Below are 24369 nucleotides of genomic sequence, written 5' to 3'. Positions count from 1 at the left end.
AATTGCATAAAATTAATATCACATTTGTAATCATGCTGATATTGGGGAAAACAGCACTCTTCCTCGTGTGTTATTGCTTAACCATATGTTACAAATATAAAAAACAAGAACTTTGGGTTTTAATGATGAAATAAAGTAATGAGTGTGAGTAAATGCTAACAGAATGTTATTAATACGTTAAGTGATCCTCAAGAAGACCTCTACTGCATTTTAGATTCTGCATGATGTTACTCCAAAATGAATTCAGTTGCATCAGTTTCATGCGCGTTTGTATAATACTAATCAGATGCCATTCTTTACTCATATAACTTCACCACTTCACAGGATGAGCAGAGTGCTGTGGGCACAACAGTAATCCTGAGATCAGCATTCTCAACAAACATCTCCCTTTCATATGTGTGAATGGGTGCATGAAAACCACAATGGGAGCCGTGCCGCAGACCCGGTAGGAAACGAAAATCTCTTTGGATTACTACATAAGAACTGGCACTGGCTTCCAGCAAGAGCACCGTAGCGAGAGCAGGAGGTGCTGCTGGGAAGGAGGAGATGAAGGAGACGCAGGGGTTCAGATGAATGGATACTCAGATGCCAGCAGAGATTAGACTCTCCCGTGAATCTTTGTCTGCTTTCTCTAATCTCTGCCAATCAGACAGCATGCCTGGGCTCATGTAAATGGAAGAATGTGAAGCTGAAGGCATGCGTGAGAAAGGCCTGATTGTGCGTAAAAGCTCCTCCGCTGATCTTGATTAGTAAGAGGCTCTTCATTCCTCAGGGTGACTTTAAGACTCCAATGGATCTGCCAGACTTAGCCATAAGCCAGAGAATCATTATAGACTTACACGGTCCATTTAAAAAAAATAAAACTTCTTTTAAATAATCAATTGTCATTTTCTAAATAAGATGCTTTGATTCTCACACGATGAATGCAACAGTTCAAAGAAAATGCTAGTGCATACTGATAGATTGTTGATTTTATATTGTGTGATGGTGACATCTCAAAGCAGTGATTTTTGTGGCTAAACTATTTTTTAAATATATGCTAATATATGTTGCAAACAGCACTGATTAAGGATATATATATATAATAATTTATTAATTTTTTAAATTGGAAACCTTTAAATGTCAAATGATATTGCAAAATGTACTTTAGGGGTCAATTTGGGTAAATGCAAAATGTATTTTTGACTATTGATATATTTATATGGTCAAAATATATAAGGTTATTAATATAAATAAATGTATAACTAAACTTATAAAAATATATTTATGTAAATATGTTGTATCTATTTTAGCAATACATTTTTGGTATATTTTTGTAAATACAGTATATTTACAAGTATGTCTGAATATATTATGAATATATATATATATATATATATATATATATAGATTAAATGGAGAATTGAGCAAATGGAGTTTATTCTGTTTCTCAGATTTCTTTTTCATACTTCACTACTCATGTCACAAACTATGCTCAGATTTTACAGGAAACCAAAGTTTACAATTAAAGTAACATTCTTCCTTGACTAATATATCCCGTCCATATATTCATATATACACCCTCTGAACAATAAAACTTTGCTCTGGGTGGTATAAGACATGTGTGGTAAGATGAATGTGAACTGAATTCCAGAAAATACTGGCAGCAAGTGTCAAGACACAAGTAGAGCCATAAAAAGAAAACGTCCAGAGGTTAAAGCAAGTCGTGTGGCCACATATTGTGCTTGAGGAGACAGAGGGCAGATGCTGGTAGTCCGGCAAGAAAAAAGCTGCAGTAGTTTGGCTGTGAAATGACACAAAATGCTGAGCAGAGGTCAAGAAATGAATGTTTAACATGGTGCCAACTTAAAAATAGTCTTGATGTCCTATATCCAGTTTCATTTTGCTCTCTGTAAGTGTGGTTTGGCAAGGTGCTTTGTTTAGCATTTGGACTGGACTGACTGCCGACTCACAAAAACATGAATTCTTGAATTTACAAATGAGTCATAGACATGATATTAAAGGAGTTACTTTTCAACTTGTGTACTAAACTGACAAGATACAGTCCTAGAAAATATGAAATCTTTCAGTCAGCACTCCTTTGAAACTCTCATTATTTGCATGCTTCTGTTTTGCTTTGCTATAAAATTAGAAGCTGTTTGTTTTATGTTGTTAAACATAATGTTGCCGGAGTGGACAATTGTAATGTTGTCCACAAAAGAGGCCGAATGTTTTTGCATATCTAAAAAGCTAACACTAGGTGACCTTCAACTGAAATAGAGAGGAGATCAGTCTTGTCAAGATTATATTGAGGGTGGTGAGTAGACAATTTTAAATAGACAAAAACATAACCTGATAATAACCACTGATAGCTTAATATGAACATTTCCATAGGATTTGCTTATGCTTTTGCAAATGCATAAATTTAATATTTCTTCATAAAATGTTAATTGATGGACTGGAGTCGTGGGGATTAATTGTGGATTATTGTGATGCTTTTATTAGCTGTTTGGACTCTCATTCTCACGGCACCCATTCACTGCAGATGATCCATTAGTGAGCAAGTGATGAAAAATTTCTCCAAATCTGTTATGATTAAGAAACAAACTCATCTACATCTTGGGTGGCCTGATGGTGAGTACATTTTCAACAAATTTTGTGTTTGGTGAACTATTTCTTTAAAGATTCTGTAAAGATTATGTGGAGTGCAACTGTATATGTGGATCCACTTTGTACTGTTAGAGTCACTGTTTGTATCTCTTTTTAATCATTAGTAATGGATCCAGCTTTATGAGCATGTAGATTCTCCCAGTGTGGATGAAAGCAATACAAAATAACAAGATGATTACTACACACCCAATTCTCAAAGTAAATAACACACAAATACACTACAGGATACACTGCAAATTACATGTTCGTTTCCTTCCAATCACAATATAATCACTATTACATAATCACTGACACATAATGTTCTCTCCATATCATTTCCCACTTCCCAGCCCATGAATAAAGACAGCGTCTGAGCACAGCCCAAGGAGGCATCTCTAAAACTGCCAATCTTACAGAAAAACAAACAGAACTCATGACATGTTCTGTGTTCATAAATGTGCATTATTTCGACTGATCCTAAAATAAGCCTGCGTGCTCAATACGCAGGCCAAAGGCCTTCCAGAGCAGGGAAATGATAGATGTGTTCCTGCGTCGATAAAAAGACAAACACAGTTCTCCACATAACATGAAGCCTTTGAATTACATTATTGAATCATCAGGGATGGATGTGCTATAATATCAAGGTCTTTCTCTCCAATATGCAATTTTTTTATTTCTCTTGCCAAGTCACAGGACCGAAATGGGTTATGCGCCCACTTGTACACTGCGGCTTCCTGATTCATCTGTGTCTCTCTGGTGTACATGTGAATATGATTCTTTGTTACTTTTTCTTCGGTCTCTTTAGTATACGAACAATATGAGTCACAGTTATACTTATGATAGGTAGAAGGTATTGCAACTGTGTATTAAGAGTGTATCATAATTTAACAAAGGTGAGAAGGTTTAAGGACTATACACATGGGACATCAACTCTGACAACAAGAAGCTTTTGAGCCGAGTAAGAAAAGGCAATTTACACAGATGTAAGAGGTGGTGAGCTTCAAGAAGCAAGAAACTGAATGGGCTGCATCTCAAGATCTATCATTTTTCAGTAATGCTGCAAAGTCAAACAGTGTCAAATACAATTATTTTCAAAATTCTATTAGTGTGTGATGCAGCTGAAGAATGTGAAAGACAAGCTTACAGTTGTGCAGAATGCTGTAGAGCACCGCACAAGATATCATGGCCACAAATGAAGAATTATTTGCCACAAATAATATTAATTTGTTCCTGTATTTTAGGTAAACTGTGGTCACATTTTTGTGAAATTAAAATGAGAGGAACAAATTAGTACATGTGGCCATGATTTAACTAAACCAGGGTATGCATTAATAAAATGCTGTAAAATTAAAACTCAGGTTCATTATATAGAAAGAGAATGAGAGAGAGACATTACTAAATCCAATAGATCAACAAATGCTTTAAAAATTAAACTTAGGTTCATCGAAACTATGTAACTTTTTTATACTTTTTTATTTCCACATTTCTGTAAAAATGCATATAGACTGTACCTATATTGTCTCATTTACATATGTAAACCTCGTCGCCTGAAGGATGGAATGGCGACATTATGGGGTCTCGCTTGGGAGCCGAATCACCTCTGAGTGAACTGGCGACTGGAATTTGCATGCCAAGCCACTCCCCGAGCATATGATACGATACAACTTTATTGTCAGACAAGGTCTGAAATTTGTCTTGCGTTACAGCAGGTTCACTCACTAGTACAAGTAAATAAGTACAATACAAGTAAATAAGATGCATTCACTCATTCGGATTTGTGCTGAGGAGCCGAGAACACATCCTTGCCAGTCAGCAGTAGTTCAAGGTTGTGGCACAAGGGATGTAACGCTTCTGTTCCCCCTTCAGGGAATGAGGGTAACATACGTAATCCATTCCCTTTCAGTCTGTCACGTTCAACGTTACATCAACACTGATGTTATGGGATCCCTATGGAAAGTGCCACGATCATGAACTGTGTTACGAGGATTAGTGATGCGGGTGCTGGCAAGGGAGCATGCCAAGACTGATACAATCACAAGGCATAAATTTCCCAAGGCCCCCCAGTAAGTAGATAACCCAGGATGGGAAATTTGAGAAATGAACTTACTAGGGGTAGGCCGCAGGTTCTTGCTTCTTGGTCTCTAATTTTACAGCGACCATCTACATTGGGGAAGCGGAGCCACATCCTACCCAAGGGGAGTTGACATGTGGAGATACTCATATGGACTGACCAAGGGACAGTACATCTTATGGAAAGTCCACTGTAGTAGTTTCTCCTATTAGTGGAGGAACAGCTAGCAATTCAGAGACAGACAGAGGAACTGTCCAGGAAATGACACTGGTTCACCATAAAAAGGGGAGTCATACTGTGGAAAAACACATACAGGATTACCTGAGGGGAATCTCAGAACGGACACCTAGCACAGCATGAGGGCTGACCAAAGGGGCATACAACACAAGTATTAAGCCTAGCGATAGACTTCTCCGCTGAGCCTAATGCCGAAGGGTGCTGGATGACTCTGCCAGGGTTCGCCAACCAGGGAACTTACTGACAGAGCATACAGCACTTGTATCTCCTGTTAAGGAGAATGATGCTGCAAGTATGACACTGAGCCATTCTTCCTGCCCTGTACCTACTCATACCCAACACACAGGAAGAAACTGGCTCCACCCAGAGATTATAAAATCTCGCGAATGTATTAGGTAATGCCCAGCTCACAGCTAAAGCTCTGAGTGTGTTCCACGTAAATGCACAAAGCACGAACAGGACACAGCAACGCAAGGGCAGGATCTGCCTGGACAGCGCTTGCAAGTTTACCACCTGATCCCAAAAAAGAGTGGTGGGAACTCTGGGCGCATATCCAGGTCAGGGTCTCAGGATATCGTGAGAATCAGCCGTGAGACATACCCTGTCCCTGAGAAAAAAGGTCCTTCTTCAGGGGAATTCTTCAGGGAAGGGCAGTCTCTGACTCAGAACTGCCGTAATACATTCATTAAACAACGTTTGTGTAATGGACATGAAAGATAGCCTACCTCAAATTGTGCAGCTTCTTGAGGAGACTTATTCTAATTGGATGTATGATTTTCACCCAGCGGATGATGAAACAGGCTAAAAAGTCCCATAAACTTACATTAAATGAGGAAGCCATGCCATGCCTCAGGGATGAGGTCATTGGGCCAGTAAGCAACCACCTAGCAGCCATCCAAAAGAGCACCCTAGCAACCACCAAGAAAGATGTTTATTACTGCCTAGCAACTCCCTGGCCACAACAAACTGCCATCTTGAGCAGGCAGAGTTTATATTTATTTCAGAAAACGTAAATTATTTCTCTGCCATCAAAATACAATACATAGATAAAGATGAAAAGCATTTCCTTAGCCAATCACTCTGTCCCCCGTTTCTCCTGCGGCTGCTGATTACACACGATTGCATGCTTTGTTTGCACTTTCAGTAATATTGTTGTGTGCCATTGAGACACTCATTAATTTTTAATTAACATTGATCTCAACAAAACAGAATGGCAAGAACAACAACCATGCTAGTTATTCCCAGAGACAATCTATTAATGAGATGCAAATGCTGTTATTATCTGATTAGTGACAAAATAATTTCAACAAATAAGCATACTAGTATGGCAGCTTGAAATTGTTTGCCCAAATCTTAAATTTTAATGTTGAGTGATTAGTTTTATTAGTGCTGAGGAAAACAAGTTTGTGACGTTAAGCAATTAGGCAAATTGTTCTTCACCCTCTCCCATGGCCTCATGGGATAGTAAAGTGTGCATCGTATGCAGAATCTCACCAGAAGACAGTCAGTAGTAGAAAGTAGTAAGAACTTTTTGCCTACTCTTTTATGAGTTCTGTGAATTCAGATATACTACTTTTCTCACATACTGTTTTTTTTTTGAAGTATTGGATTTTGCATGCAGCCATGACCTTATTTTTGGGATAACAATCTCTGCGCTTCTATTAAATCCAAAATGGAACCCATGAGTTCTATAAACAACTATAAAGTCAAGGGTTCCTCCAATAACCTGATCAGAAAGAAAGACGTGGATGCACTTAAGTATATTTTTGTATACTCAAGGAGTTTCAATATATATTTTAAGGCACCTTCAGAAGGAGGTTCTCCAAATGGTTCTGGCAGTGTGAGGAACCCCAAGTGATGTTCTGTTATATCTGTCTGATTAGATGGTAAACACCCAGCCGTGTCTGTGCGTATGTGTGCACCGTCGGGTCTCATTCAGTGTCTCGTCATCAGGGGATGTGGATGCACAAATCACACATCAGCACAACAGAAATGTTTACTCTCAATTATCATAGCAATAACATGCACTATCAGCCTGGAAAATAATGCTCTGCTCTTCATTTCCTGCCCTATCTCTCTCATTCAGTCCCTCGGCCGGGGCATAATTACTCATTCTTGTCTACACTGGTGGTAGAGCCAATGAAAGATTGCCATATTCTATAATTGTCTCAAAGGAAAGTTTGCAAATCATTCTGCTGCATCCACAGTAGCTCTGCCAGTGGCATAACATGATAACACTATTTAATTTACCCACTGGGGTGAAGACAAGCAGAATAAATCAAAGCGAGGAGTGTCATAATCTGTTATCTTTGTGATGATCTTCAAGTCTGGGTGAAACATTCTTGATCATCCTAAATCTATTCTGTCTATTCGGTTTGCATCTTTTTTATGCTCACCCACCACTGGAGCACTGCCACATCTCATGGAACTATCAAACTCTGAATATCTGATAATAGTAATGGCTGCAGGTTTGTGGCTTCCTATCTGATTCTCCCATTCAGTACTTGATGAGATTTTGTGATGATTTTCGTTTGAACAAATGGAAAACAATCAAAGGAACTTTGAAAGTGAATGCATGGGAAGTTACTGGCACAACCATCTCGTACTTTTGGAAAAGTTTGCATGACGCATAATTAACTCTTTACATACTTTGTAGATTATTTCTACTCTTTCTTGTGGAAAGGAGGTGGAAGAACACAAAAGAAGAATGTTTCTGTATGTACAATAAAAAGTCAGTGGGGTCCAAAACAACTCATTGACTTTAAAACATCACTGGCAGAAAAACATTTTAAGGGTAAAAGATGACAGAATTTTTATTTGTGGGTGAACTATACCTTTACCCCTATAAAGCCTGATATTTGAAATAATTGTTTTAATAGAATAGTTTACTGAACCATTAGACAAAACTCTAAAAAACAACCATGCACATGTTCTTTATTTTTATTTATTTATTTTTTCCTCATACATCAGGCTTTTATGGAAGTATGATACAGGAAAATGTGGTATGGAACCCTGTTTATAACACACACACACACACACACACACACACACACACACACACACATACTGCTATTTTTATTTCACAATTATATATTTTTTTCAATTTGGGCTCTGTTTTTTGCAACTCTGAGCAAAAAAAGTCAAAATTGTAAAATAAACTTTAGAAATAAGAAATAAACTCAAACTTCTGAGAAAAAACTCCAAATGGTGAGATATAAACTCAGAATTTTGAGGGTTTTTTTGTTTGCTTGTTTTTAAATAAGAAAGGTAATTCAGTCTTTTCTTCTTAGAATCACAAGTTTATATTATTCCAATTCTGTTTATATCTCCCAATTTCTATGTTTATAAGTCACAATTATATAGTTTATATCAATTCTCAGTTTATATCTTGCAGTATTTACTTTTTTTAGAACTGAGAAAAAAAATGTCTGAATTGTGAGATAAAAGTCCCAATTATTTTTAATGCAAATCAACGAGATCTATAATGTATAACAGACTACTTACATAAAATGAATATCAGTTGTTGTCCCTCTATATCATAATGCGGTGCAATATAGTGATGATTTAGAGATAATATAAACACAACTAAATTCAGTCCAGCAAGTGTTCATCTTGAAATATAACTAAAAATTTAAAATGTGTTTACTTTGTGATCTTTTAAATCAGTAAAGATTTCAGAGCAAAAAGATACCACAATCTGAAGGGGAATGTTTACAATTATACTAAGAGGCTTTTTACAGGCTACTGGTATAAACTTTCAAACGGATGACAGAAGGCATGAAGTAAATTTTATACAACAGGTTTTCAGCAAAGTTTGATCATAGTTTAGAGGCCGTAGGAATTAGCATATCAAATACAATGCAGCAGGCTTTAGAAGGCGACTGCTTCTTTCCATCTTGCTTTACTCAAAATGAATCATAATTTGATTAATCAAGTTTAATGCAGAGGGACCGCAGACTTTCTGTCAAAAGTCTAACATTTTCTTGTAAATTACCTATTTAAAAATTATTTTTGCTTCCAGAATGATCTAGTTCGCCCTGATGCATTGCCAGTGGCCAGCTTCCTTTTGTTTCGGGAAAGGTTAAGACATTGGAAGTCTGCCTAACCGACCTTCATCAGCCACCACACAGGATCTTTCTGCAGTGTTTTCAGAATCGGTTTATGGAACAAGAATGAAAAGCAAAGGTTAGGGGGTTCAAATCGATGCTTCCAAGCTGACAAACAAGAGTGAGAGCGCGTTTGATGAAAGTCAATAGCCTTGACTGTTTCTGCAGACGCTGTAGACAAGCTGTGGTTACACAACACTTAAGTGTTTTTTTTTAGCCGCTGAGAAAAATATATTCTTTTATTTTTATGATTTTAGAGGTGGAAGCAGTCAAGAGGTTGAGACTCAGGGCATATTCTACTACTTAAAAAGTTTTACTGTAGCTAAATTCCATTGTGAATAAGCTGATGTAAATATTCATAGTTGTGGTACACTCCACCTCCTCTTACATTTGCTGCCTTTCTGCTCTTTTCAGGTAAAAACTTCTACTCTTTCTTATCTCTTCATTTGCATTTGAGTACTTTGGGACATAACCACCTACTGCTACAGCATTATTATACAAGATATAATATACATACTATATTATACAAGAGATACTGACATTATAAAGATTATGTAACAGAAAATGACACCAATTTATCATATACTATCACTTAAAGTGGCTTCTGGGGCTTATCGGAAATGTAGTTTAAAAATATCCAGTAGGTCACAGGTGTCTATTTGCAGAGAGCTGGAAATGGGGGAGCAGCTGGGATCAGATCATTCTGAAACATGCTATTTAAAGTATCTGTCTTAACCACAGCGCAGACACAAACGGCATCACTAACATGAGCACATATATCCGTACAAATTCACTCACAAACATGCATGGTTTAATGGATGCAGATTTTTAGGTTTTGTAAATGACAGAATATATTGTTCTTTCACAAGCTGTACTGACCACTTTACATTTTTCCTTCAGTTTTTTTTTCGCTTGCATATTAACAAATAGACTGGTCTAATATAAAGCAGTGGCTATTTATATTGAGTGCAAACAGAAACTATAGATAGAAACTGTCTGCACCATGTATAAATAGGACCACATTAACTGCAAATCATGGTAGATGCTATTCACATAAAGTCTAAATATAAGTAATATGCTATTTTAACACTGCAAAAAATGATTGGAACTTTAACAGTAAAAACCTGTTAATTCTATGAAAAACTGTAATAGATTTAATGGCACATTTCATGCAATATTACAGTGTTTTTTGTGTTTTGGAAGAGGAAAGAACAAGCCACCTTATAATTTACAGTAAAAAAAAACATAAATTGACATTTCCAGAATCCTCTATGTGACAGCTCACATTTGATGGTTTTTCATTTAAATAACTATGTTTCTTCTTAGTTTCTTTTCAGCTATGTTGTTAAATTAATGTTTACTGCATTATATTAGTGTCATTTCAAATCTCATTGTTTCTGTTTTAATTTTAATTTTGCATGTTGTGTTTTCCCTTTCAAGGGAACTTCGAACTGCGTCCACTGTTTGGATGCAGTGTCTCGTTCCCTACTCAGGGAACCATGGTTACATAAGTAACCTGAGACGTTCCCTTTCAAGGGAACTTCAAACTGCGTCCTCTAGGTTTCCCCATAGCGACCCCTAGAAGACGCAGTGTCTCGTTTCCTACTCAGGGAACCATGGTTACATATGTAACCTGAGACTTTTTTGCCTATATTATATTTGATATTTCAGTGAACATTTATTTTATTTCTTATAACAAAAAAAAATGTTTTTTATGGTTTTAGCTCTGATATTTTACTTTGAAATAATTTTCACTAAGAAACTGCTGTTAAATTTTACAAATAATTACAAAGTAAAAATGACCCATAACACATTGCAATTTTTGTAACTTGAAAGACAAGAGAAAGACAAGATTTTTGTAAGTAGAAAGACTGAAATATTATTTTCTTTTATAATTATATTAAATATAACTTCCCCTTTAATTACAATATAGATTTTTTTGTTTTTACAGTGATAACCCTGCTACACTGTTGCTATGCAGTTCGAAATTCCATGTGATATTCAAAAATAAAAATATAATTTAAACACAAATAGTTAAAGGAACTGGCATTGACACATTTTAGTGTGGGTTATTGCCCTGCTTTAACTTGAACTGTTATTTTACATCAAATGAGTATATTTATAACTCAGCATGACTAATGGTTTAAGCGATTAATTTTTGAAAAGATTAGCTATTAAGTATCTTCATCATAAACTGGTCTAATCTGCAAGTAGGCCAAAGCCGGAATGTGTTTAAAGTTAAAGTGAGACATCGAACCGTCACACTGATCAAGAAATGAACTGTCGTTAAAGCTTCATTTTCTCTCGAATCAACAATAGAATGTCAGATGAGCAAACGTCTGAGGTGACGTACATGAGTCTATACATACACGGCACGACTTTAATCTTGAATCAAATTCCCCTTTCACTTCCCACTCAGCTTCAATCAAAGCTTCATGCTCACTCATGTCAGTTGTCATTTGTTGGTAATAACTTCTGCAGTCATGCTGCAAATGAAAAGGTATTGTGATGTTATTAAAAAGAATAAACACAAGATTTTGAACTAATACATTCCTCTACTAAATCAAGAGTCTTTTTTCCTCAATCAAAAGATGATTGAAATGTTCACAAGCGCCTCTTGCACATGTTTGGGTTGTGTGCCTAATTAGACATATTGAATGATTCTTGATTTGCACACAAGGCTTCCTGACAATCTAAACCCCAAAACAGCCCAACATGCCTATCTACAGGACAAAAGATGCATTTTAATGTTCTGAATTAACACATCAGGTCAATGGGGAGTTGGGACTATGAGAGAAATATCTCAGCAGGCTGAAACAAAACACCTAAAGCAATCTTGCTGCTGTCATTCGCTGCATGATTGTATCATGATTCAATAGAAAGTAATTGATATTAGAAGCACGTTTTGGATACTTGTGTTTTTGACAGTGACTGTATTTACAGCAGAACATCTAGCTGCAGCACAACAAAACTTTAGCACCTAAATAACACTTAATTACGTCTCTAATAGGGATAGCTGTCAGGGAATCAGCCAGCTAAATGCTTTGCTGTCATGTCACATAGTAATTCTGCTCATCAGTGTAAAAACAACTGGAAACTGTTTATTATCTATGCATTTGTCCATGTTGAACGTGTTTGCATAGAGTGTGTTCTCCACTACATATAATGACATTCACTGTGGTTCACCCCTGCAATTAATTTAGCCCAAACTTTATAGACTTCATTCAAACTTAATTTCAACTTTAAAGGGATAGTTTTCCCCCCAAATTTAAAATCTGTCATTATTTACTCACCCTGAAGTTGTTCCAAACCTGTATGAGTTTCGTTCTTCTGCTGAACACAAAAGAAGATATTTTGAAGATTGTTGGTATCCAAACAGTTGCTGGTAGACACTGACTTCTATAGTATGGAAAAAAAATACTATGGAAGTCAATAAGGCCTTTCGCACCGCTTTAGTTCCAGAACTAAATGTTCAGTACTAAAGTACTGGGACGATTTTGCACGAACTATTTCAGACTAGACTACTCTGTTCCTCAAAAGCCTGATGCTGAGCCTCATACTTTAACATGACATTTCTAAAAAAGTATTTATGGCAAGTAAACCTAAGTTGCTTCGGTCCAGTAAGAGTTTGTTTTGAAATATTACTAACTAATTACTAACTTTATAAAAATCATTCATTTTTAATTTTTTATTTAAGTTCTGATCTTGATCATTTTAAAGGGGTCATATGATGCTTTTTTAAAGATCATTATTTTGTGTATTTGGTGTAACAGAATATGTTGACACGCTTTAATGTTCAAAAAACACATTATTTTTCAAATACTGTACATTATTGTAGGTCCTCTATGCCCCGCCTCTCTCAAACGCTTCGTTTTCTACAAAGTCCCTCCTTCCGACAAGCGCAGTCTGCTCTGATTGGCCAGCTGATCCAGTGCATTGTGATTGGCCGAACACCCATGCAAGCAATCGTCGGAAATGTACCCTTACCCTTACCATAATCGCGAGCTTCATCTTTCAAAATAAACGTAAATACAGAGCCCGAAAGGGGAGCAGAGTCGCATGACAGACACAGTGATGCGCGCACACACACACACACAAAAGGCCTAATGGCTAGCAACTGTTTGGTTACCAAGATTTTTCAAATATCTTTTGTGTTCAACAAAACAAAGAAACTCATACAGGTTTGGAGCAATTTTGGAACAAGGTTAAGTAAATTATGATAGAATTTTTTTTTTTTTTTTTAGGTGAACTATACCTTTAAGTGTTTGTTTGCTTTAACAAAACTAAAAATGAAAGTTTGAAAATGTCCCTTTGACTTAAATAACAGAACGTTAAAAATGTAATCAACATGAGTACTGAATAATTGTAGTCCCATGTAGAGCCTATACTTTTTCTTCTCAGTATGCCCAATCTGTCTACTCAATCAAAATAATGTAAATGGGTTAATTAAAATAGTATTCTGAGCAAAATGAATTCAGTTAATGCTTTTTATACAATGTGCAATATGTTCTGCACACTGCAGTCGTTCCTTATAAGACCACTTGACATTATAAATAAAGACATCATTAAATAGTTTTTGGATTAAGAAAGGTTTTGTAGTTTAATAAACCATGATATATGAAATAATACTCAGAAAAATCTTTTTTTTTAATAAATAAATGGATAAATAAAAATGTGACACATCAGGCTCTTATATGGCCCATATAGTATGATATGGTGAAAACATGGATCACATACTTAAGGAGAAAAAATTAATAAAATAAACGCCTCAATTTTATTCAGAAGCTGAAGGAACTGAGCAAAAATTATGTTATTTGGTGCAGCTGCTGATATTTATATGGCCAACAAGTAAGATGAAATTATGATGCAATGTAAATCAAAGAGATCTTTATAAAACAGACTACTCTGTTCCTCAAAAGCCTGATGCTGAGCCTCATACTTTAACATGACATTTCTAAAAAAGTATTTATGGCAAGTAAACCTAAGTTGCTTCGGTCCAGTAAGAGTTTGTTTTGAAATATTACTAACAATGTTTACTTTATAAAAATCATTCATTTTTTATTTTTTAATTAAGTTCTGATCTTGATCATTTTAAAGGGGTCATATGATGCTTTTTTAAAGATCATTATTTTGTGTATTTGGTGTAACAGAATATGTTGACATGCTTTAATGTTCAAAAAACACATTATTTTTCAAATACTCTACATTATTGTAGGTCTTCTATGCCCCACCTCTCTCAAACGCTTCGTTTTCTACAAAGTCCCTCCTTCCGACAAGCGCAGTCTGCTCTGATTGGCCAGCTGACCCAGTGCATTGTGATTGGCCGAACACCGCAAGCAATCGTCGGAAATGTAACGCCCCTTACTATAATCGCGAGCTTCATCTTTCAAAATAAACGTAAATACAGAGCCCGAAAGGGGAACAGAGTCGCATGACAGACACAGTGATGAGGTATTTCCTATATAGAGTTAAGTTTTACTATTTGTTAACTTTTTTTTTTATATACTGCATCTACTGTGTGATCATCACCTTTCTTCACTGTAAAGCTACATTTAGTTGTGACTTCTACAATGCAACACATGATTCCAAATAACTTTATTAGCGCCATTCCCCTATGTGTCCTCCAAAAGCATGGCTGGGCTGTTCAAAAACGGGTCACCTGTAACGATGTGACAATTAAGGCCATGCAACAGGGCGGCATCACGTGACTGATCTTGATTTGCCACAGGTGTTCATCTGTCCTGGAGCGTCGGCCATGTAGATTCCGTTTGCATACAGTTGACTATTTGTAACGTTTGAAAAATAAGGATTTTTCAAATAGCCATGGGTCACTGATGGAAATGCGCCATGATGTCCGGCATAAACAACCTTTCCATTCCCTCAACAGATGTGGACTTGAATGTCACGGATCTACAGAGGACCCTGGAGGCTCACCGCACCATTAAAATCGGGATTATATCGGTTTTGGGAGTGATGATAACGTTGGGAAACATAGCTGTGGTGATGGTCATAGCTTCAGCGGTATCGGGGTGGTCGAGAAACTCTCGGTACTTTCTCTTATCGTTAACGGGAGCGGACTCGGCGTTTGGGCTGCTTATCATGCCGCTCAATTTGTGCGTGAGTTTCATGAAAGAATATAACGGGGGCCCGGACCCCTTCTGTCACGTCGTGGCATTTTTCAACGCGACTATATATTCCACCTGCATGTACACCCTTGCAACCATAAGCCTGGAACGATACATAGCAGTGTTTTACCCTCTGAAGTACTCCACCGTGCTGACCAGGAGAAGAGCGCTGCTTCTGATCGCGTTCGCGTGGGGTTTCCCTCCCGTTCTCCTCGTTCCCATCTCGTTCCCGGCGGGCATCATTGAAGTGCGGTTCTCCAGAGCCTCGCTCGTGTGCAACCCGCTGTACTCCAGCAATGTGTCTTACTCTCTGTCTCTGACTTGCTTCATCTTCTTCCCGTGCTCGGCCATCATGACCTTCTGTAACCTCAGACTGTGGATAGCCGCGAAGAGACAGAGGCTGAAGCTGAGAAGGCACAGCTGGGGTGGAGGATACAGGCCTAAAGTCGCCTTGCGTGTTCTAGTGCCAGTCATGACCGTTTACTACACCTGCTGGACGCCCTGCATGGTCATCATGCTGTACAATGGTGAGATCCTGATTAATAGCCTGTCATTTATATTCATCCTGGTGTTGTTCTAAACCCATTTGCTGAAACATTTAAATATAAATATAGTTTCGAAAATACACTGTCAATTTATTTTTTATTTTTTAAGACTTCTCTTCTGCTCGCCAAGCCTGCATTTATATGATCCAAAATACAGCAAAAGCAGTAATATTGTGAAATATTTTTACTATCTAAAATAACTGCTTTCTATTTGAATAGATATTAAAATGCAATTTATTCCTCTGATTTCAAAGCTGAATTTTTAGCATCATCACTCCAGGCTTCGGTGTCACATGATCCTTCAGAAGTCATTCTAATATGCTGATTTTCTGTGTAAGAAACATTATTGTTTTATTATTATCAATATTTAAAACAGTCGAGTACATTTTTTCAGGATTCTTTGATGAATAGAAAGATCCAAAGATCAGCATTTATCTGAAATAAAAAGGTTTAATGACCGTTTACTACACCTGCTGGACGCCCTGCATGGTCATCATGCTGTACAATGGTGAGATCCTGATTAATAGCCTGTCATTTATATTCATCCTGGTGTTGTTCTAAACCCATTTGCTGAAACATTTAAATATAAATATAGTTTCGAAAATACACTGTCAATTTATTTTTTATTTTTTAAGACTTCTCTTCTGCTCGCCAAGCCTGCATTTATATGATCCAAAATACAGCAAAAGCAGTAATATTGTGAAATATTTTTACTATCTAAAATAACTGCTTTCTATTTGAATAGATATTAAAATGTAATTTATTCCTCTGATTTCAAAGCTGAATTTTTAGCATCATCACTCCAGGCTTCGGTGTCACATGATCCTTCAGAAGTCATTCTAATATGCTGATTTTCTGTGTAAGAAACATTATTTTATTATCAATATTTAAAACAGTCGAGTACATTTTTTTCAGGATTCTTTGATGAATAGGAAGATCCAAAGATCAGCATTTATCCCAAATAAAAAGTTGCATTATACACCATACCATTTAAAAGATTGGAGTCAGTGTAGTTTTATTATTTTTGAGGAAGTACACTCTTAAAAATAAAGGTTCTTCAAGCGTTGCCATAGAAGAACCATTTTTGGTTCCACAAAGAAACATTCAGTCAAAGGTTCTTTAAAGAACCATCTCTTTCTTACCTTTTTATAATCTGAAGAACCTTCTTTCGCCACAAAGCACCTTTTGTGAAACAGAAAGGTTCTTCAGATGTTAAAGGTTCTTTATGGAACCATTTAGACAAAAAGGTTCTTCTATGGCATCGTGAAGCACCTTTATTTTTAAGAGTGTATATGATAGAAATTAATACTTTTATTTAGCAAGGATGCTTTTAATCGATCAAAAGTGATTTAGACATTTATAATGTTACAAAAGATTTCTATTTCAGATATATGCTGTTTTTCTGAACTTTCTATTTATCAAAGAAACCTGGAAAATTTATTCTCCGCTGTTTTCAACAATTAATAATAATAATGTTTTTTTTGAGCAGCAAATCAGAATACTAGAATGATTTCTGATCATGTGACACTGAAGACTGGAGTAATGATGCTATTTCAGCTTTGAAATCACATAACTAAATTATATTTTAAAATGTTCAAATAGAAAAAGTAAAAATGTTTCAAAATTGTACCGTTTTTGCTGCACTTTGGATCAAATAAATGCAGGCTTGGTGAGCAGAAGCGACTTTAAAAAAATGAATAAATACAAATAAAACCTTAATCTTACCGTTCAAAAACTGACTGGTAGTGTATATATTTTTTAAAAGTCAATAAATTCCTAAATTTAGCTATTTCTTGCTCCTGAAATACATTTTAAAATATATTTTGGTACATGAAGGTTGAAAATGAATATTTTCAATTTAAAAATATATATTAAGCAAAACATGTGAAATATATTGTGGACCGTTTGTGGAAAATGCAGTGTTGAGGAGCTTGAAAAAGAAATAAATGATTGCCATTTATTTTAAGCTTTTGACAGCCCTAGTATTTTGCATTGGTGTATTGTGGTATATAGTTGCTCTGGTAATACTTTAGGTCCCAAACTTTACAGCTTAACTAAAAAGGACTGGAGGAATATATTTTTATTCATCGTTTTATTTGGTTAATAAAAATGCAACTGTTCATAAGTTAATGTTAGCTGAGGTCCATTTAAATATTAATACAGTAGGTACCGATCCATTTTTAATAACATATTAGTAAACATTATAAAATTAAAAGTATTCTTCATTGTTAGTTCATAATAAATAACATGTGCAACCTTATTGTAAAGTGTTACCATTGCTTTTTTTGATCACTTTGTTTGCAATTTCACTGAAAAGCATAGCTTTCACGAGTGCATGTCTGTACATCTACATGAATGGCAGCAGTCTGTGGTTATGGCACCTAGGCCTATATGGCTGGAGAGAGGGAAATATAATGTTGTTAACTTTCTTACAACCAATAAGGGAAGGACTCCGAGTGCAGTGACCTCAGATAGCTTCCTGCAACTGCTGTTTTCAGCAAACATGAAGAGATAATCACAGAGGTTTAGGGGAGCTGAGATGAAAGACAAGACAAGGAGACTGAAGTCCTCCTACATAGCATTTAAATTGCCCACTTTTATGGCACTTGTTTGTCCTTTTTGGAGCTTGACAGTCCTTGTTTACGGTCTACGTTGGTTGTGTGGAAAAGAGCAGCTTGAGCATTTTGCTAAATAACTGCAGGAGTGTAAAACGAATACTCAGTAATTAGTGACATACTGTATGCAGAGATAATTTTACTGTTAAAAACATATGTAGCCAAAAACATACTCCAGTAAAAAAACGTGGGGGGTTGTTTCGGCTGGGAAGTGTGCAATCTGTGATCGCGTGCATTTGTTGAAGCTCGCAAAAGCGTGCAATCGCTTTATGCGTGCTGCTTTTTTTTAGGTTTCACTTTCAACGCATACAATGCATGTTTCAAAGATTCGGGATAGAAGGAGGCATCAGTTACTGTAGAAGATTTATCGCCTTGCGCCACTTCCCGTGTGGTCACCGCATAAACTGATTATAATGGGTTCTCTTGGTGAAGACACGGCTTTAGATACAGATTTAGGCTGGAAATATCCAGAATTAGATCAAACAAAAGGTGTCCATGGGAACGGAGCTAGTGAAACACACGCCATGCATTGTAGCCTAAAACATGTTCAATATTTGCGACTGACACCAACGATTGTATAATTTGTCAAATAGGCCTATTTTTTCTTGATTACAAGAAAAAAACTCTATTGTTCTTGTTCTGATTTTTATTTCTTGTTTTTCATTTAATTCATAAGTTAACACCGCAAATTAAATGGTTTCCTTTTTTTCTGCAGTCGAAGAAAGTATAGCCTAAATTGTTAAAACCTTCCATATTAAATTGGACTGAAGTATTTAAAAATACTTTATTTCCTGATGCAGCCATCATCCTGGAACCTGTTACCTGAGATGGTCAAACGTTAAAATTCAGCAGCTGATTTTACAGTTTATTAACATTTGAATAATATTTATGGACAGATCATCTGCCATGTTCATACACATGACGGCTGTTGACTAGAGTTTTTGTTTGTTTGTTTTGTGAAATGTTGTAGTTTGAATGCCTTTTTAATAGAAATTTAACACCACCATAGTTGATTGGTGGTGTTAAAATGTATAATTTTAACAAAACAAATTATAATAATAATGCATAATTTACCGAAAATAGCACTGAAATAACAGAAGTAACTCAAAAGAAGATATTTTGAAGAATGTTGGCATCCAAGCAGTTTCGGTTCCCATTGAGTTCCACTGTATGGACAAAGATTACAAGAGACAATACAAAGAAAGAATACAAGTCAAGTGAACTGAAACTCTTTGCTTAACAACATTCTTCAAAATATCATCTTTTTTTTTTTCTTGGCAGAAGCAAGTCACACAGGCTAGAATTCACCGTAAGCTTGAGATATATTAATTTGATTACAAATTAATATAATATATTTATTATATAAATAAATTTGAAAAAATGAAACGCATGCATGGATGAATTGTTCTCAATAAAATCAGTAAGACGCATTTATAAAATGGGTTGAATTTCCGTTTAATGCCGACTTTAAGTGTAGTAACTAGTAATGATATACAGTTACACCCCTGTAGGTTTGAAATGACTTGCGATTGAGTAAATAATGAAATTGTCCACTTTAACCCTAAAGTTACTCATTTCATACATAGGCTGTCTGGATTAGATGCTGCTTTGTAAATGTCTTTTATTTAGTACCTATTACCGTGATGCTAATATATTGATGAAAGAAGTCTTAAAGCATGTTTTCCTTGTTCACAGCGATTTCCGGCAGTGGTGTCCCCGAATGGATCGAGTTTATTGCTGTGTGGTTACCCACCTCCAATGGCTTCCTCAATTGTATCTTCTACTTCTGGATCAACCATAGCTTTAGAAGGAAATTCCATTTGGTTCTTCAGAGACTATGTCTAGGACTTTGTCCAGGTTCTGACAGTGATTCAAGCTGCGTCAACTCGGTGGAATCTTCTGTGGTTCCCAGATGGAACGGTAACTGCTCGCTCCATGAGCGCTTTTCTAGCGTGTCATCCACCTGCACTCTGCTGACGCTCATGCCACCTCAGACCAGCGTGCGTCAACCAGAGCCGGCTTGAGAATCCTTTTAGTCTTGTGAGCTGATGAAGTTTTAAAGCTCTGGTGAAGTTGAGTCATCATGAGTGCTACTGACATGTCATTAACCTGCTCGGATGGAGGTTATTCCACTAAATGTCTTTTTAATCGCAAGTTAGCATTCAGAAACACTCATACTCATGCTCTTTTAGTTCAATGGCTATTTGTGCCTTTTTGCTACTTGATGGCACCTTCTCATATTCACTCAGACCTGGTTTCTTGGCCTAATTGAAGTCTGAAATGGTTTTGCGTTGTTGATTGCCATTTCAGGTTAAACACACAAGAGCCTTTGAAGCCTTTGCACACATTTCCTTATCTATTCATAAACCCAATATCAAGCAGCTGTGGAAGTTTAACCTTTAAATCTCAGCTATGCAGTTTATGCAGAAGGGGAATTAATTAGCCAGGTACGTAATGTAAAGGTCAGATCAAATATGCCTTTTGGCTTTAACCTTTTGTTTCATGACATTTCCATTGAGTCTCTAAAGCAAACATTAATTTTTATGTTCAGCTAAGTAGGCTTTTTGGTCACTGTCAGATGTAGAGGAACATTGTAAATAAAGCAAACGGGAGGGCTCCGACTGACTGGAGCAGATTGAAGTTGTCGTGCTCCGAGGGTGAAGCTTTGTGCATCTTTTTGGCTGTGTTGTAATAGCATAACTGTAAATCTGAATTTTTAAGCTTTAAGTTTTAGTTTAAGCACTTGTTACAGAATAATACATTTCAATTGGGTGAAAAAACCTGTCCAGTGGTGGAGGATGCTTATAAAACAAGCACATAAAGAGCTGTTAATGACCTGGGAGTGTTATACAGCCATATGTTATGATTGATTACCAAAAGTTTTTGATGTGTAAATAATTTAGTTTTTATATATGGTTTATAAAAGTGTTGGTATGAAATGTTAACTTCAATTTGTTGTAAAAAAATAAAGCGTCAAAGCCTATTTACTACTTAAAGCATCACTGTTTGTTTGATTCAGGACTTGCTGAAGTCGTAAATCATGTTTTTAATTGGCTGGTAGCGGAGTGCTGGAGCTGTGGTAGCTGAGTAAATATACCTGTTCCTGTCTGAAAACCTACACATGAGCAGTCAGACATGTGGCTTGACTTGAGGAGTGAGGTTCTCTTTGACAGAGCAGGACTCCATTCTGCTCTGCTCACATATGCTTCACGAAGATGACCTTTATAGTGGTTAATTTTGACACTAAACCTCGAGGGCATTATACAGTATGTAAGAGATGCGCCCAAGTTTGTAGAAGATGTTCCTGCATCCCAAATAAAGAAACTATATGCTGCATTTTTGTAGGCGATTTACTTTAAATCTCAGGGGGCACTGGTTTTTATGAGAGCGCTGGAGCTCATGCTGGGCAAATATGTAATAAATATAGCTTTCTGGAGTTGGTATTATGACGGCAAAGCAATATATTTGCCCATTTTCTACACTGTGCTTCATATTGGGGGTTTGATTCTAGGGGTGGATTAGCATGCTCTATTTCAGGGGTTTTCAAACGGGTCAGGGACTAGAGGTTTGTGCAAAATGTTAAGTATTTTTAGGGCCTTTAAAATGTGTTAATCTGTTAATTGATATATTTTTTTAAAACCTTTTGAAGGGATTGTTCACCCAAAATTAAAGTTTTTCATTTGCTCGACCTCCACTTGTTCGAAACCTGTATGAATTTGTCTTTTTCTTTTGAGCACAAAAGATATTTGGGTAAATAAACTGTTGAGGGTAGCCATTGACTTCCATAGTATCAAAAAAATATGGACATCAATGGTTACCAAGAACTGTTTGGTTGCAACATTCTTCAAAATATCTTTTATGTTCAGCAGAAGAAAGAAACTCATACAGGTTTGGAACAAGTGGGGGGTGAGCAAATGATCACAATTGTCATTTTTGGGTGAACTATCCTTTTAATGAATTTGCCATAACTGTTTATTTTTTCATTCTAAATATGGATATTTTTATTGACAGCCATGTTTTACTGTGTTTTATTGATATGTGATATTTAAAATAGACACTATAGTTCATTTATGTAAGCGAGGATAGCAAAAAAAAGTGTGTGTGTTCAAAATAAGGTCATGCGCTTAGATATAGTTCACCCAGAAATGTAAATTGTGTCATCATTTACTCACCCTTATGGCTTGCTTTCGTATATGGAACATAAAAGATGGAACGACATGAGAGTGAATTTTCCTTTTTTGGCTATTATTCAACCTAGGCTCATTGGAAAAATGTGCCTTTGACAACATTTCTGCAAAATGATTGCTTCTTGCACATCATGTTCAGTTTTATGCGAAACAGATGAACATAAATCTGGCAACTTTTATTACATTGGTTGTTGTATGTATCACCTCAGTTTGGAAATTAAATGGTTGTTGAGGGGTGCTGTAAGGTGAATGCTCTATTGTGTTTTAAACAACATGTCACCTACACTCTAAAAAATGCTGGGTCAAATACAACCCAGCACTGGGTAAAATATGGACAAACCCAGAAAATTGGGTTGTTTTTGACCCAGCGGTTGGGTTACTGCCCAGAAGGTTGGGTTAAACATTTAACCCAACTGTTGGTTGAAAACAACCCAATCGCTGGGTTTGTCCATATTTAACCCAGCATTTTTAGAGTGTAACCTAAAACTAACTGATAATATTAACAAAAGCAGACTTGAGATAAAAATGCATTTGCCGACAGAATCATGTCAATTTAGCTTGCTTCTAAGTTTTTGAGCTTTTGTGCTTCACAGGACTCATACCTAAGTGCTCCACAGTACAAGTGCAATGCTGTACCGGGTGAGCCACTATGTCAGAAAAGCTGTACATATGGAGCTGGTTATGTGACACAAGCATCAAAATGTATTTGTTTACAAATCTTGCTCTATGGTAAAAGTGTTTTGAGGTCATAACATAGTGTTATGCTAAGAATTGAGTGAAAGTAAATCAACTGATCATCTGCACTCTAAAAAATGCTGGGTTAAATACAACCCAGTGCTGGGCAAAATAGGGACAAACCCAGCAATTGGGCTGTTTTGACCCAGCGGTTGGGTTAAATGTTTAAACCTACCTTCTGGGTAGTAACCCAACCGCTGGGTCAAAACAACCCAATTGCTGGGCTTGTCCCTATTTTACCCAGCACTGGGTTGTATTTAACCCAGCATTTTTTAGAGTGCAGATGATCAGTTGATTTACTTTCACTCAATTCTTAGCATAACACTATGTTATGACCTCAAAACACTTTTACCATAGAGCAAGATTTGTAAACAAATACATTTTGATGCTTGTGTCACATAACCAGCTCCATATGTACAGCTTTTCTGACATAGTGGCTCACCCGGTACAGCATTGCACTTGTACTCTTTTCTTTTTTTCTGTTGCTTGCTCTCCAGTCTATAGTGAGATCACAAAAAGTGAATCCAAATGCATCCTTTTTTACCGATATGTGCCTTTCTCACAACCACTTGAAATTTTAGTAGATTTGATCTAACAAAAAAGAAACAAAAAATTTGTAAAATATTGCACTTAAAGCACCAATATACACTCTTAAAAATAAAGGTGCTTCACGATGCCATAGAAGAACCTTTTTGTCTAAATGGTTCCATAAAGGACCTTTAACATCTGAAGAACCTTTCTGTTTCACAAAAGGTTCTTTGTGGCGAAAGAAGGTTCTTCAGATTACAAAAAGGTAAGAAAGAGATGGTTCTTTAAAGAACCTTTGACTGAATGGTTCTTTGTGGAACCAAAAATGGTTCTTCTATGGCATCGCTTGAAGAACCTTTTGAAGCACCTTTATTTTTAAGAGTGTATGTCATAACTGAGACTAAATACTAGAATCACCCCTACTTAAAAAGCTGTGCAAAACAACCAACATTTAAAGGTTGTATTTTAAGTTATTATATTTAATATTTAAGATTACATTTTAAGTTAAAATTGAATTAAATCTGTGTATGTTTATTGGCCGATACAAGTCATACTGACACCTGGTGTGAAATGTTTTCAGTTATTTGTAGCA

The 24369-nt window shown here is 36.3% G+C and overlaps 1 protein-coding gene across 2 annotated transcripts; it reads left to right on the top strand.

The window, feature by feature from the left end:
* The first annotated feature begins 14676 nt into the window (after positions 1-14676).
* On the top strand, positions 14677-20712 carry LOC107565372 (adenosine receptor A2b-like). 2 transcript variants are annotated; one of them, XM_016250587.1, is made up of 3 exons: positions 14677-15675; positions 16202-16220; positions 20023-20712. In XM_016250587.1, exons 1-3 carry the CDS (start codon positions 14890-14892, stop codon positions 20349-20351), a joined length of 1134 nt encoding a protein of 377 aa, XP_016106073.1. In that variant the 5' UTR covers positions 14677-14889; the 3' UTR covers positions 20352-20712. The 2 variants fall into 2 exon arrangements, with proteins under 2 accessions (XP_016106073.1, XP_016106072.1); XM_016250586.1 differs by lacking the exon at positions 16202-16220 and having other exon boundaries at positions 14678-15694.
* The last annotated feature ends 3657 nt before the right edge of the window (positions 20713-24369 follow it).

Source organism: Sinocyclocheilus grahami, unplaced genomic scaffold (assembly GCF_001515645.1).
Source record: "Sinocyclocheilus grahami isolate Dianchi unplaced genomic scaffold, SAMN03320097.WGS_v1.1 scaffold997.1, whole genome shotgun sequence".
Classification (NCBI taxonomy): domain Eukaryota; kingdom Metazoa; phylum Chordata; class Actinopteri; order Cypriniformes; family Cyprinidae; genus Sinocyclocheilus; species Sinocyclocheilus grahami.
The sequence above is the reverse complement of the archived record's forward strand: the minus strand, read 5'-3'. Positions and strand labels throughout refer to the sequence as shown.